Genomic DNA, 14,650 nt, shown 5'->3' with positions numbered 1-14,650 from the left:
TTTCAGTTCGACGGAAACAGAAACTTGAAAACAACGCAAATTTGAGTTGTCAAATCCAGTCCAAATATTTTCCTTTCTTCTTCTTCTTCTTCTTCAAAATGGACGAATCCGAAGGCCTCGCTATCAAAGCCCTCGGTTCTCTCTTCAAGCTCACCCAAGTCTTTCTCTGGTCTCTCTCTCTCTCTCTCTCTCTCTCACACACACACACACACAAATTAGGGGTTTGAGCAACGTGGAATAACACGTTTTCAATTTGTTTTTGCAGGGACGATGGTGTTACTAGACGCTTTGTAACTGTAAGTCCATAAATTACTGATGCGTCTTTTAAATAATTTATTTCTTGATTTATTATTATTTGAAAATTATTTGATTCTTCGTTGAAATATCAGAAATCAGCTGAAGATGATGATAACAACAACGAGTCAAATATTCTTTCCACAGCTACTGGCAAGTTCTTCTCATAATTCTTGAATTATTTCATGTGTTACTGACTTATTCTGCTAAATACATACGTGTGTATCACGTTTTACTATGACTATGACTATGTTCATGTTACGTTTTAAAAGAGGCGTTTAAAGTTTCTATGTGGAAGGATTACTGATTCTTTTAAAAGCTTAAGCTATTAGGAAACTGTGAATTTAATGATTTAGCCGTAATTCTAACAAATGTTGTTTGATTTTGGGGTTGTGTCAGATTATGGCATTTTGCCGGAAGAAACGGAGCTGAGTGAACGGATGAACGCATTGGGGCTGCCTCTTTCGTTCCACACAAACAAGGAGGTGGGTTTACACGACGTCTATTGTGTTATGGTTAATGTCTTGTTTTGTTTGTGTCTGTTACATTTCATTTGATGCATTCGAGTGCGGTTAATCTGTTTGGTCCACACAATCTGGGGTCCAAACATACCTTAAATTCTTTGAGCAATGCTAGGGACACAACCTTTTTCACAACTTGCTAACGTGGCAAGTTGTGATTGGAGCTAACATTACTTTCACACGAGCCTACTACGGACACCACTTAAAACAAGTACTTTGAAATTTTTTGTGTCCTTTGACTTATTGAGATTCTTTTTCCTCTAAGAGGTGATGAAGGATTAGTTAATGGTGGGGGAATGACCCTTGCCTTTCATATGAAGAGAGCAACTAGAAAAACAGTCAGATAAGTGGTCCTATCTTTAAGATGGAGCTTATGTTCTATCTGTGGAAGTCATAAATTACTCAAGAAATTATTACAATATGGAAATTGAGACTATCCAATGATTACAATCAAAGTATAACCTGTTATGCTTTTAGATTTCTTAATCATGTTTCCTTATGTCATCTAACCATTTGAGTATGAAATGAAATAAGGAAACTTATTTGCACTTGGTCAAGGAATTGTTAGAGGCTGCCTCATCACTCTTATTGTATGTGATAATGAAACTTTTTTTGGCAGAAGTGGAATGGAATGGGTACAGGCAAAAGAAAGGGTACACGCATGAAGCATTCTAAAAGCCATCAAGATATCGAGGATGATGCACTTGAATTATCCAAAGTGAGTGAGGGGGAGATTGTATCTCCTACTATATTTCATGATAATACAAGCAGTTCTTTATGTTCTATGTCAATGCTGGGCCAAAGTGAATCATCTAATTATGATGTTGCAGTGGATGCCAAAATATCCCAATGCCCCTCTGGTGGAGGAGATAATTTAGCAAGTTCAACTGGGATCACTGGTGAAGCTGACAAGGAACAAGTTTTTGTTGGAAGATCCGACATTGTGTCTAATGATTGCCAGGATTGTGACTCTGTACACGGTTCTACTGTGTTCAAGGATGACGTGAAAAATTCAGCTAATTTGACTAACTTGGATACTGGACCTCCTGCTGTAAACCCTTTGCCAGATGCTAGTTTTGACCATGATAAGAAACACTGTGATGGAAGATTACTGGAGTATGAACGTTTAGAATGTTTATCAGCTGCTTACCATGATATAGAACATGAGAAAAATTCAAATGATAATGGCACCGAGCAGTCATTTGTCCCTGATTCAGTTGTATATACCCCTTTGTCAAAAATGCTTGACCATGATAGAACCGACAGCTTTGAATGCAATGACGATCTTGGGGACTGGACGGTGTTTTGGGACTCCTTTTATAAGAGAAACTATTTTTATAATATCAAAACATATTCTTCAACATGGAACCCGCCCCCAGGCATGGAACATCTAGAATATGGTGACATTAACAACAAGTCGAACGAAGAGTCTACTGAAGCAACTGAAATGGATGTTTGCCCTGTTGTAGAGGTAACTGATTTGTGTACTCTGCAAACTAAAATTGACTCATTTGAGGAATCCATAAGTAACGGTAAATTAGGGTGTCAGCCACCCGATGAGCTCTCAGTGGGGAATGGACATGGTGCAGACAACTCTATGTCTTGTGTGGATGTAACTACTGTGAGTAGAAGTCTTGAGCATACAGATGAGCTTTATGAGATTAATGGAAGTTGCATTGATGTAAATACATTGTGTTTGTTACCAAATGCCCTGGAGCATATTGACAGGTATTTTGTTTTCCATTAGTGTGTGTTTCTATATATATTCATTAAATTCTGTATATATGCTTGTGTTAATCTCCCTGATAAATGTAATAAAATTATCTCTTGTGATGTAAATCATGAAGATGATGAAGCCTTTCAAGTTTTTGATATTAGCAGGTAGAATATAAAAGCTTGGTCATGGTTGTGTCTGTTTCAGCTTTTATATAAAATGCTTTGCCTGCTTGCTCTTCTAACATGTAATCTTGTTTTGCAGCTTGAACAATACAATTACTGAAGTAGTTTCTGAGTCTGGTTATATGCCTTTGGGAAATTTTGACACTGTAACAGATAAGATAGATACCCATGATGCCCTCGTCATGAAAAAGAAAAAAAAGAAAGTGAGAAGAACACGAAGACAAAGAAATGTTTCCAATGATGATGAAGGTTTGTGAAATAATTTTCCTGCGTGTGTGTGTGTGGATCATTTGAGGTAATGGGTTTGGGGCTACACAAGGGGAGGCAGCAGCCTCCCATCTGTTAAACACAATATTTTGGTGAAGATTTTTTCTCTCCTCCATCTTTGATAGGAGGACATGAGGCCTCAACAAGCTAGTTGTTACCTTCTGGTCCCTGTAACTTTAAGTGTATACATATTCAATTTTAATTAGACCTTTTGCCCCTTGATCTACGTGGTGATTTTTTTATGATTCATACCATCCCTGGTAAATTTTTGGTTGAAGGTGTCATGATAGACTGACTAATTGGATCAAGGTGGTGCAGCTGTGCTGCCAGCTTAATTTTTGCTGATTCTGCTGAAAATTGTATAGGTGGAATCCTTTTATCGCATTGTTCTGTTCTTCTCGCCTCCCAAATTCACCCTTATGTTAGCATGAGTCTGTGTTTCCCTCAACTAATGATCCCTGTGTTACTTCTAGACTTAATAGTTTTAATCTCAATCACAAGAATGACTCATACATCTTCAAAGAATGAAGTGCATAGATGCTAATGATCTTTATCGTTTTACTGTAATTTAAGGTATGAAGCAAGAAAGGAAAAAAATGTAACCTATAATGATGATTTTGTGTAATTTGATCATGCATTTTTTATATATAAAAATAAACAGATTTTATTCTGCACCAAACATGTCTTAAAAGAATATGCCTATTCATTCCCTACTGTCCTTCCATCATGATCTCCCAAACATAGGACTGTTGCTCATATGGTTGGTGCTCATGCCTGTAATATTGGCCTATCCACATTGAAGGATAATATGGTGTACTTCCACTTTGTATGTGTTCAGTGTGCTTGTTCTTTTTGCCAAGATAGTTAACTTCTTTGTGCTGTTATTGTTGATAGTAGTTTCTGTTACTTCAAAATATCATCAACATTTGGTTAAATTGTGATAAACCAATTGCATAATGCAGAGCTTCAATTTCAAGGAATTCCTGGAGAATTTTCTGCTGATATTGCCAAGTACTGGTGGCAGAGGTACCTACTTTTTTCCAGATTTGATAATGGTATAAAAATGGATGAAGAAGGATGGTTTTCTGTCACTCCAGAGTCTATAGCTAGGCATCATGCATCTCGTTGTGGCAGTGGCATCATAGTTGACTGTTTTACTGGAGTTGGTGGGAATGCCATCCAATTTGCTCAAAGGTGAGTTTGATGTGACTCCATTTTTGTGATTTTATTTTGTCATGACTCCATTGTATTGAGTAAACCTGAGGGTTTTTATAATTCTCTACCAAGTTTCACTTCTTAGTCTTTGAAATTTCAAGTGGTGTGTTTGTTCTTGAAAATCCTTAAGCTAAAAGCTATTATTAATTAGTGTTTTGTAAGTTCATCTTATACATGCTTTTATAGCTGTGATGTCCTGCAGTGTTGGGTGTGATTTTTTTCTTTCTTTTCTCTGTTAAATGATTGTTATTGTTGCGGGGAGATTAAGGTGCACATCTCAGAATGTATACCTTTGTCTTCCACGTTAGTTCTTGTTCTTTGTAGATATTCCAATATATACTTATCAAAAAACAAAATTCCAATATGTTAAACTTGCCATTCAACTTTGTGATGAAATTTTCTAATGACCACTAGCTCAAATAGCGCCTCTTCCCCCTGTGAAATGGAGAGGAGGGTGAGGTAATGAGCTCAAAATCCTCTGTGTATGTGTGTAAACTACCAATCAAAATGATAAAAAGAAAAAAAAAACCTGTGATGAAATTTAATAAACTATGCTATTGCCGATTTAGTAACTGTCTGAAAGTTGAAAATCTCTATTTGATGATTTGATTTCTCCAGATGCTTCATGTTATCAAAGGGGTCACAGTCAAATATAAGATATGAGTCACCTTCTTTTTGATGCTTTCATGTTTCCATCATGCTATCTTTGATTTCCTCTTGACTTTTTGATTGCTTGTCAATAATAAATGAAACTTGTCCTTTTGGCAAGTAGGGTCAGTTGCCTGTAAGTCTGGCTAAAGGCGAGTCCGAAGGGCTCTTCTTTAGAAAGGTTCCCTACGTTATCCAAAAAAAAGAGGAAAATTGTCCGTTACAGTCACCAAGTAAACATTTGATTGAAGCTTTCTACTGAAACTTGATTAATCTTTGACCTTCAGAATTGAATTTAAGCTTCCAAGACTGCAAGTGAGGTAAGGGTTGTCAACTAACAATCCTAAATAGTACGGATGAAAAGGTAATTTACTGAATCTTAGGATTGAATTGAGATCTGCATTGACTTCCATTGCAGTTCCTGTGTATGCATCATGCTGAAGCTTGATTGGACCTTTTCCTGAATGAAAAAATGAAGTTAGCTTTGAGAACTGCAGCTGAGCCGCTGAGAGCTGTAGCTATCCCATCAAACCTTAACACAAGATAAAATTACTGAATGCTTTAACACTGAAATATCCCAGGTACAAGAAAGGGCCCTATTAAAAATAGGGTGCAAAAGCCTCCTTTTGCTCCCACCCTGTTCATAACTTCCCATCTGATCTGCAAAATCCTTTACTCTGTTTTAATCCTTCCACAATGAATCTATGCATTCCTCTGCTGCCATATATGATAAACAGAAGCCAACAGGGCCAGTATTCAGACCACAGACCTCATGCTTTTACCCTTTAGTAAGACATTTAGTATAGTTGAAGTGTATTTTTTTAAGTGGATAAAAATGGACGTCTTTATTCTTGTTTCATTTCTTTATTAAATTTTTTACTTATAAAAACAGTGGATGTCTTTATTACACGCGTAAACTTTATTGATTTTTTCCCCTTATTTACTCTATTTTTTTGAATTATTCTGGTTTGGTGGTGCCTTTTCTACTTCTTATTTTTGTTACCCCAAGTGTTCCTCTTTGAATATTGTGAAACTATTGGTGTTTGGTGTTTTTACCCATGTTAACTAATTTTAAGTACCTCTATAAATTCAGGTTTCATCTACCCTATTCGTTTTTATTCATGATACATGTGCAGGGATCAGGTGGAACTTCATGGCTCTTTTTCCCAATATGTTCTTGCACCATATATTTGATTATTTATGCTTGCCCTTGTATTTGTCAATTTTCAGGAGCAAACATGTGATTGCAATTGATATTGATGAAAATAAGATTGATTATGCACATCACAATGCTGCTATCTATGGAGTTGATGACCGCATTGATTTCATAAATGGAGACTTTTTCAGTTTGGCACCCAAACTGAAGGTATTGAATTGGTTTCTTAACATAATAACATGTGACCGTGTTTGATGTCCTGCAGAGTGGTGGAAATTGCATGATGCTTTGAGTTGGTACATTTTCTATTTCCTCTCAATTTTAAGTTGGTTATAAAGAGATATAATCTAGAATAAATTAAAAAAAAAAAAAAAAATTCAATAGTTCTATGATAGTTATTTGTTGTTAGGGAGGAGCAATGGTGATGTTAGGTTATCATTAATGTTGTTGAAGGCTTTGTTGTTATGAAGAACATTAAGTACCCCAAAAGTATTACATTAGTCTATAAATGGACCGTTTAGTGAAAGTAAAGAATTGGTGCCTTAGATTAAGAGCATTAACATTTGTATATGTTGAGGATCAGCCTTTAAGATGTGATGTTGAGAAGTTTCAAGCAATTCTGCTGTTTTGTACAATGGGAATATTTCTACAACCAATTGGTATTGGCATGGACTTGTTTAAATGTTTGTTTTGAAAGGTGTCCTTCAATCAGAATCCCTCATACTGATTAATTCTAGTATCTTTCATGTTCAAGGGTCCTTCAATAGAAAATATTCTGATTTTAGTCTGTTATTTGCCTGGTGGGCTCATAGTCGAACAGATCTGGCTGGAACAGTAAGTGGTGCAAAAAATTATCTTTAAGTAGCATCCCCCCTCATAAGCTGTGAAAAAAATTACATTTCTTTTATTTGTTTTCAAAATAATGTTGTGTTGATTTAAAACTTCTTTAGTTGGGTAGCTATCCCAGATATTATTCTGTTACAATGTTTAAACTTTACGATGAAATGGTAAACATTTACTATTCTGTATGATGCGCAAATTTAAGATGTATTTATTTATGCATGTGTGTATGACTACATATAGAATAGAATGGAGGAAAAGAATAGACATGGCTGACCTTGACTAATTTGTTGAGAAGCCATAGCTGACCTCAAAAATTTGGGACTACTGCTTTGTTGATGTTGTAATTATTTTCTTTGATATTCTGATTGTATTCAGCAAGTGTGCTTTGGTGCTGCAGGCAGACACAGTTTTTCTATCACCGCCTTGGGGGGGACCTGATTATACTAAAGTGAAGACATATGACATCAAGACAATGCTAAAGCCACGTGATGGGTGAGGATTTCCTTTCTAAGTTGGGCATTATATTAAAATTTTCTTTTTTCCCTTCTGAAGGCTGGTGTTAACATCATGCTGCTCTGATATGTACTTGTGCAGATATTCTCTCTTTAATACTGCAAAGGAAATTGCTTCCAGACTAGTCATGTTTCTCCCAAGAAATGTTGATCTCAACCAATTGGCAGAGTTGTGTTTATCTGCTCATCCTCCATGGGCACTAGAGGTACATCTCTTAATTTTGTTTATTTGGTGAGCTTTTTCTAAGTGTTCGTTTGGGGTCTGCTTATTTTGCTGAAATTGAAATTTTTTTGCGGAAAGTACTGTAAATAAAGGTAAAAGTTAGCTGAAATAGTATAGTGGGATCCATGAATAGTACCAAAAAGTGTAATGGGACTCATGAATAGTAGTAAAAATATGTTGAATAGTAAAATAAGTTGGCAAAAATAATATTTGCCAAACAGACACTAAGTTTAATATTTGGTAGATGTTTCACTCTTTCCTCCATTGTTAAAGTCAATTTAAGATATGATCATTGGCCCATGGTTTCAATTGGATGTTTGTGATTGCAGCATTTCTTAATTGCATTTCAGGCTTCATGTAGCTTTTAGGGTTATATTTCATCCTTTAGTAATAACTAAAAAATGCTAAGATTAATTCTAAGATTTTATGAAATGGCATTATTTTGGTCCATTGGATGCCAATTAGGCCTCTTGACTACGTAGTGGTGTTAGTGCTCTCCTATCCCTTTAACATCTGTCCTCAGTGAAGGCAGGCTTTGAGCTGTTGTCTTTGGTACCCACTGAGAAACATTTCTAGCTGGGGTAGCTAGCACCTTTAAGATGGAAATTTTCATTCTTTAGAGTCTTTGTTAATGAACGGTGATGGATCAACTTTCTGTCTTCTCGAAATTGGCTTTGGACCTTTAGTTTCCATTAAGAATGAATCGTGTCCAAAAAGTGTCCTGTTTCTAATATTTATATCTGTTAGTTATCCAGAAAGAATTATTATATGTTACATTGTGCTGTAAAGCTGATGGTAAAATGAAAAATTGGGACTAAATTGTGTCTAGTAATACTGCCATAGAATTAGTAAGAGAATTTACTGGCATCTTTTTACAGTCTTGCCCCATTCTCACTGACAGCCTGGAATACAATTTAATATGGACTTTCAATGTTTGTTGTTTGGTTTGTTGATATTTTCAGGACCAGCTCATTGTGCAATTTTTTTTTTTTTTCACTTACTACTTTTTATATTTTCATTACTAATGGCCAAGGTCCATGGTCCCAGGTTGAAAAGAACTATTTAAATGGCAAGTTGAAGGCAATAACTGCTTACTTCAATACTTCAGCAGTTGACAGTAAATCAGCCTGATCACTGATGCACCGGTGGTGAGATCAGATGGTAGCTGAACTCCATATTATATGGACATGGAGCACCTGTTAAAGTGGCTATCTAGTTGTAGCCATGGCGTATGTACAATTTTGTAAGTTATTCTACAGCGTTTGTACAATTTTGTAAATTACTCTACGGACTGACTTTGGACATTTGATAGATTATGTAGTGCAATATTAGCCAGTGTTGGAAAGATATTTTCCATATAAATTAAAGAAATGTTATTTTTCCTATAAACTAACATTGGGTTGTAACAAAATATGGTCACCAACAGAATAAAATAACAAGTCAATCAGGCGAGTCTTCTCCTGGTACGGGAAGACTACGATACCCTGTAGATTATGGTAAGAGGTAGTACAGAAAAGGACTCTACTCCTTTTCTCTTCCCCTCCATCCAAACTGACCCTTAGTGTCCTTATTGGGTAGATTGTGGATCATAGGAATTAATGGTTAGTTCGGCAACGAGGAGGTTTTTCTACGATATATTTTCCTTTCAAATTAGTAAATGCGTCATTGAAACATGTAGTTGAGTTTGGTTACGCAGCCACCCATTGAAGTAGGAGGGTGGCCTTTTTTTTTTTCTTTAGGAGTTTAACGAATCAAATGAACTATTGACTATTAAAGGGTTCAAAGAATTGAATCAATTGGTTCTCGAGTTGTTGCTCCCTAAAGCCATATAATAATGAAGGTTGTTGGATTATTGTAGTTGTTTATGAAGAACAATCAAAGTGTACACCTCTCTCTGGCTCCCTCAACACGTGTGCTTGTGGGTGTAAGGTCTTGTTTTGTTAGGACTTGTGAATGTTGGCTTCATAAATGTTTGCATTTTTCGTTCCACTTATGCCGATGGATTTATTGACGTCTTGGTAAGGAGAGAGCTCAAGATGAGTCACTATTCATTAATATTTAAGAGTTTAAACTTTAAAGATGTTGATATCCGAACTAATTAGCTCAAGGCAATGGTCCAATGGTTTATTATACTATACAACTAGAGAATGAGAATGGTCATGTGGTCCTGCACTCTCCTGCCAACTGTTTAATAGATCCCCTATTGACGTTGGTTTATGACTTTATGTAATATATTTCAGGAATTTTTTATAAAAATGAAAAAGTAACTGTATTTTTTTTTACAAAATTTATATTTTCTATAGAAATTATATTAAAATTTTCTTAAAATAGTTCATTAACAAATAAAGTAAGATACTTGACAACGGACTTTCCTAAATTTCTTAAAATTTCTAGAGATGGACATGTATGCTTCCCAGTTGGCAATGGAATATGCTAGTTGTATTTAAGGGTTATAGGTCGATTTAGCAAAAAAAAAAAAAGGGTTATAGGTCGAGCATTGAATACAAAAAAAATCTGAAAGAAGGAAGGCTTCGTGCATTTGGTTGTGAGATTGCTACGTATCAACTTGCTTAGAACTTCCATGAATATTGAAGAGGAAAGGGCCTTTTAGTTGGACCAGCACATAAATATCCTTGTCAGAACAAAAATTGTACTGATTTGAATGCCATAATAACTACAAAACAACCTGCAGCTGAAAGCTTTATTATACTACTTTTTATTTATTTATGTATGTCGGAGTGTCATGTTTCTAAATCATGAAAGCTTCCCCATTAACGGTGCTGCCTTTTCCTTGTACCGGATTTAGCATAATACATCCTCTGTTGTTTGTATTTAATTTAATTTTATTTTGGGTTTAAAATAATTATTTTATTTTATAGTTGAAAGTGCAAATCACGTAATTTTCTAATTAACATCTGCACCTAACACTCTTAATGAATTTTTTTTTTTTTAAAGAGTTTCAACATATGAGTTTGAACCCCATATCTCTTATACAACCATCAGAGACTTTACCAGTTGAGCTAACTGGAATCCACACTCTTAATGAAAAATTAAAAGGGAAAACACCATTTTGGTTTTTATATTTTAGGGTTATAGTCAATTTAATTTCTATATTTTCATAGAAATCAATATGGTTCTTGTTATTTTCAATTTGCTGTCAATTTGGTTTTACCGTTAAATCTCTAACGAAAAATGTCTACGTGACAAACAGCGTGCTCTGTTGGTACACTTTAAGCTTATGTAGCAACTAAAATAATAATATTATAGGCCACATCATTTGGAAAAAAATTAATTTATCACTTTTAAAGAAACAAAAAAAAAAAAAAAAAAAAAAAAAAAAAAAAGAAGAAGAAAGAAATTAAGATCTGGGAAGAAGGTGAACCTAGAAAAAATCCAACCCAAATCCACTTCCAGCATATTTTTTAAGCAAATCCAAAAATAAGATCAAACAAATATCAAATGGTTAACCTCACGAAAGATTTGGCTTTGTGGTTTCAACTTCACAAATGTTCATAGTGGGATTGACATAAGTGGGTTAATACAATGAGTACTGTATCGAGCACTTGGCAGTTGGCACTTGGTTAAGAAGCAAAGGCTTAGAAAGAAGAGATGAGATTTTTTTTGTATTGCTCAAGCACACAAATCTCTCAATTGTTCAAAGAACCAAGAACAAAAGAAATGAGAGAAAGGTTTTTCGACCTACATGGGTTCTCTCTATTTTGCTATCACTGTACTGTCAATTGTGTTTTTCGTTTTGGCTAAGGTGCTGTAAGGAAGAAAACTATCTCAGTGCTCTATTGTTAACCATTTTTTATATTTGTTTGGTTTTATTTTTTGATTTGCTTGAAGAATATGCTGGAAGTGGATTTTGGTTGGATTTTTCTGGGTTCATGTTCTTCCTACATCTGATTTTTTTTTTCTTTTTTGTTTCTTTAAAACTGATAAATTAATTTTTTTTTCCAAATGATGTGGCATGTAATATTATTATTTTAGTTGTCACTAAGCTTAAAGTGTGCCAACAGTGCACACTGTTTACCATGTAGGCATTTTCCATTAGTAAGTTAACGGTAGGGACCAAATTAACTGCAAACTAAAAATAACAGGAACCAAATTGATTGCTACAAAAATGTAGGGACTAAATTGATTGTAACCCTAAAATGTAAGGACCAAAATGGTGTTTTCGCCAAAATTAAATTTACAAAGTGTTTGTTAATTTTTAGTTTTTATCAATTTTTCATTTTCATTTTTTAATTTAATTTAACTAGTTTTTTTTTGCTAGTTTTTAGTCTTTTTTGTTACACATTTAACATAAAACCCACAAAAATATATATTTTGATAAACACTATCTTTTGATAAGAGTTACGGGATTTGATCTCCATCTATACCAAAAAAAATCAATTGATGTCTTAATTTGATAAAAAAGAGTAATCATAAAAAATGGACGTTTTGAAATTATCTCTAAAAAAAAATTTACCAAAAAATATATGGTCTCGAAATGTACACTATAAAAAGCATATAATTGAATTGACATTTGAACATCCCATTGCATGACTTGCATCCCAACTTGACACTATCAAAAGCTTATAATTGAATTGACATTTTGGACATCCCATTACATGATTATTGATTTGCATCCCAGCTTGAATGAACTTGGTTTTGTTATTATTCTATCAAAATGAATTTAGGAAGAGAATTGAATAATTGAATTGACAGTTGAACCTCCCATTACATCCCAACTTGACCTTAATTTTGTGTTGTCATTACTTTTTTAAGTAGACCTTGATGTGAGTTGATGATCAAAGGAAAGTGACCATTCGAGGAATGGGGCATCGCCTAAGCTCAACCAAATAGAAAGCTCTTTACTCTTATCGCAACTTGGGAAGCCTTGAGGGGTTGCACAGTGTTAGGTCACGACTCACGAGTGACTGAGTGAGGTAAAAGACAGACTCTATTTGGCATAGTTAATGCTCTCATCTCATATATATATATATATTACCAAATGAGTCAGGCCAGCTTTGCTTGTTCTTACCCAAGTGTTTTATCACTTTCTTCACGTGTTATCTTCAAGTTTTTAAATTCATGCTATATGAGCCACCATTGTCCAGTGCTATATAGATTTAGAACTTTCCAATTTCCATCTAGTTTGAGATTTTTATATAATTAAAGAATTTTTTATTTTATTTTATTATTCGTTTGCTACAAAACCCGGTTTGTCCGGCTTGAGCCCAGGTTCACCATCTGTTATCTGCCACCGATTGAATATGTTGTTGACAAAAAAGCCAGAGAGCTCCTTCCTCGAGGACTTGTTTATTACTTTTCTTTACATTTTTTCCCCCTGTGATGAGTCAATCTCAATCACCGATATATGTGATCCTTGATTGAAGTACATATTGGACGTTTTCTGTGAGGAATAGTTCAATTCCAAGTAAATGAACAAGGATGAAATGCTATTGATAGAATGCTTTTATGGGATTCCTTTAATATTACCTAACTTGGTAGATTGGACACCAGTGATTTTTTGTTATGGAATGGAAGAATCATTCAAGATGATAGTACTGAATCGATTACAACATCATTTGAGTGGCGGGTATTGTTTTTGTTTTGTAATAGCATTATTCATTTTTTGTTTTATTGTGATTGTCTTTCATTATTCAATAAATCACAACGAATATTATCTTTGTACAATATATAACTACATGACCAAATTTGATTAAAAAACTTATGACACAATGTTTAGCAACCATACTTAATTTTTGCCCTTTAACATATATTTCCGAAACTTTATATTAAGTTTATATATCTAAAAAAATCAATGCATAGACGTGACAAAGAGAGTCAATTAACAAAAAGGACGACCAGGTCCAGTGGCACCGGTTATGGGGACAAAAAGATACAGTCACATTTCTTCTGTTCCCGCAGGGGACAGAAACAATACATAGGTGCCTTATGAATATATGAATGACTGATTGGCGCACTATTATTTAAAAAAATTGAATTTTGTTCGGTAAAAATGTATATTTTGCTTTAATTTTTTGTAGAGTGTTTTAATTTATGGCATCCGTTTTCGATGATTACTCTTTTATCGTTAGACTAGTTGGAATCCATTACTTGGTGGGTTCAGATTACACTTGGTGTAACTTTAAGTAATATTACACCACTCAATATTTTTTAATTGAATGTGAATTTTGACAAAATTACTGTTATATTCGTTGTAAAGACGCAATTTGAGTTCCTAGCTTAAATGATAAATGAACTTAGACCCAAAAAACCCAATACAATGAATTTGTAGAGAGTGGGTTGGAAAACTGGGTTTTAATGAATCAGATAAGAAGTAAAGTGGATTTAGATGACAAAAAATTGAAGATAGACTGGTTTATTCTAAATAAAATTGTCCTCAGTACAATCTTAGGAGATCAGTTTTTATATATTTCTCTCAAGTTAGATTACAAGTTTCATTCTTGATTGTTACAGTGTTTTTCTTTTTATTTCTTGATCCCCCTCTCTTAGGGTTTCTTTTCCATTTTATATTATCTTCTCCTTTCATCTCCACCGTCTACGTGTAGATTAGATTGTTGGTATTGATCCTTGTCCTATTAGCATTTTCCTAAAGTTTTTGGGTAGCAGCTGTAAGACTGAAAGTTACTGTTCAAGTATCACTTCCTAATTAATGCGGCCATCGAGTTAGCTGCAGAGCATTTAATGTGGTGGTAGCAGCTTTCTTTTTAAATATTTCGTAGCTTTCCTCTAACTTGTTCTCTTCTGATACTTATCCTCATCCATGGAATGATCCGAAACATTACTCTTAATAGCAGTCCACACCCTCTGACCTCGGTTTTGCTCAGCCGAGGACGCACTCCTCCTCGGACCACCCTCTTGGACGGTTTTGATCGGACTTCACTTCTTCACCTATTAACATGGATTCCTATGAAAGTGTTTTACCCGTCTTCGGATTACCTAACGTCCTCGGATTGGGGCTAGGGGCCTAATATATACATAGATATGGGCTCCTGGGCCTATCACCCCTACATTTGTATATTTTCTATACTTGCAAAATTTCAAGATGATCAAAGAT

General features: G+C 34.6%; 1 protein-coding gene across 6 annotated transcripts; it reads left to right on the top strand.

Moving 5' to 3' along the window:
* LOC126710580 (uncharacterized) lies at positions 1-8,967 on the top strand. 6 transcript variants are annotated; one of them, XM_050411131.1, is made up of 12 exons: positions 1-169; positions 266-296; positions 390-447; positions 694-779; positions 1,435-2,286; positions 2,365-2,543; positions 2,794-2,963; positions 3,944-4,175; positions 6,075-6,210; positions 7,241-7,335; positions 7,438-7,561; positions 8,626-8,967. In XM_050411131.1, exons 1-12 carry the CDS (start codon positions 99-101, stop codon positions 8,707-8,709), a joined length of 2,118 nt encoding a protein of 705 aa, XP_050267088.1. In that variant the 5' UTR covers positions 1-98; the 3' UTR covers positions 8,710-8,967. The 6 variants fall into 6 exon arrangements, 5 of the variants coding, with proteins under 5 accessions (XP_050267088.1, XP_050267079.1, XP_050267071.1 ...); XM_050411122.1 differs by having other exon boundaries at positions 1,438-2,543; XM_050411114.1 differs by having other exon boundaries at positions 1,435-2,543.
* The last annotated feature ends 5,683 nt before the right edge of the window (positions 8,968-14,650 follow it).

Source organism: Quercus robur, chromosome 2 (assembly GCF_932294415.1).
Source record: "Quercus robur chromosome 2, dhQueRobu3.1, whole genome shotgun sequence".
Classification (NCBI taxonomy): Eukaryota; Viridiplantae; Streptophyta; class Magnoliopsida; order Fagales; family Fagaceae; genus Quercus; species Quercus robur.
The sequence above is the reverse complement of the archived record's forward strand: the minus strand, read 5'-3'. Positions and strand labels throughout refer to the sequence as shown.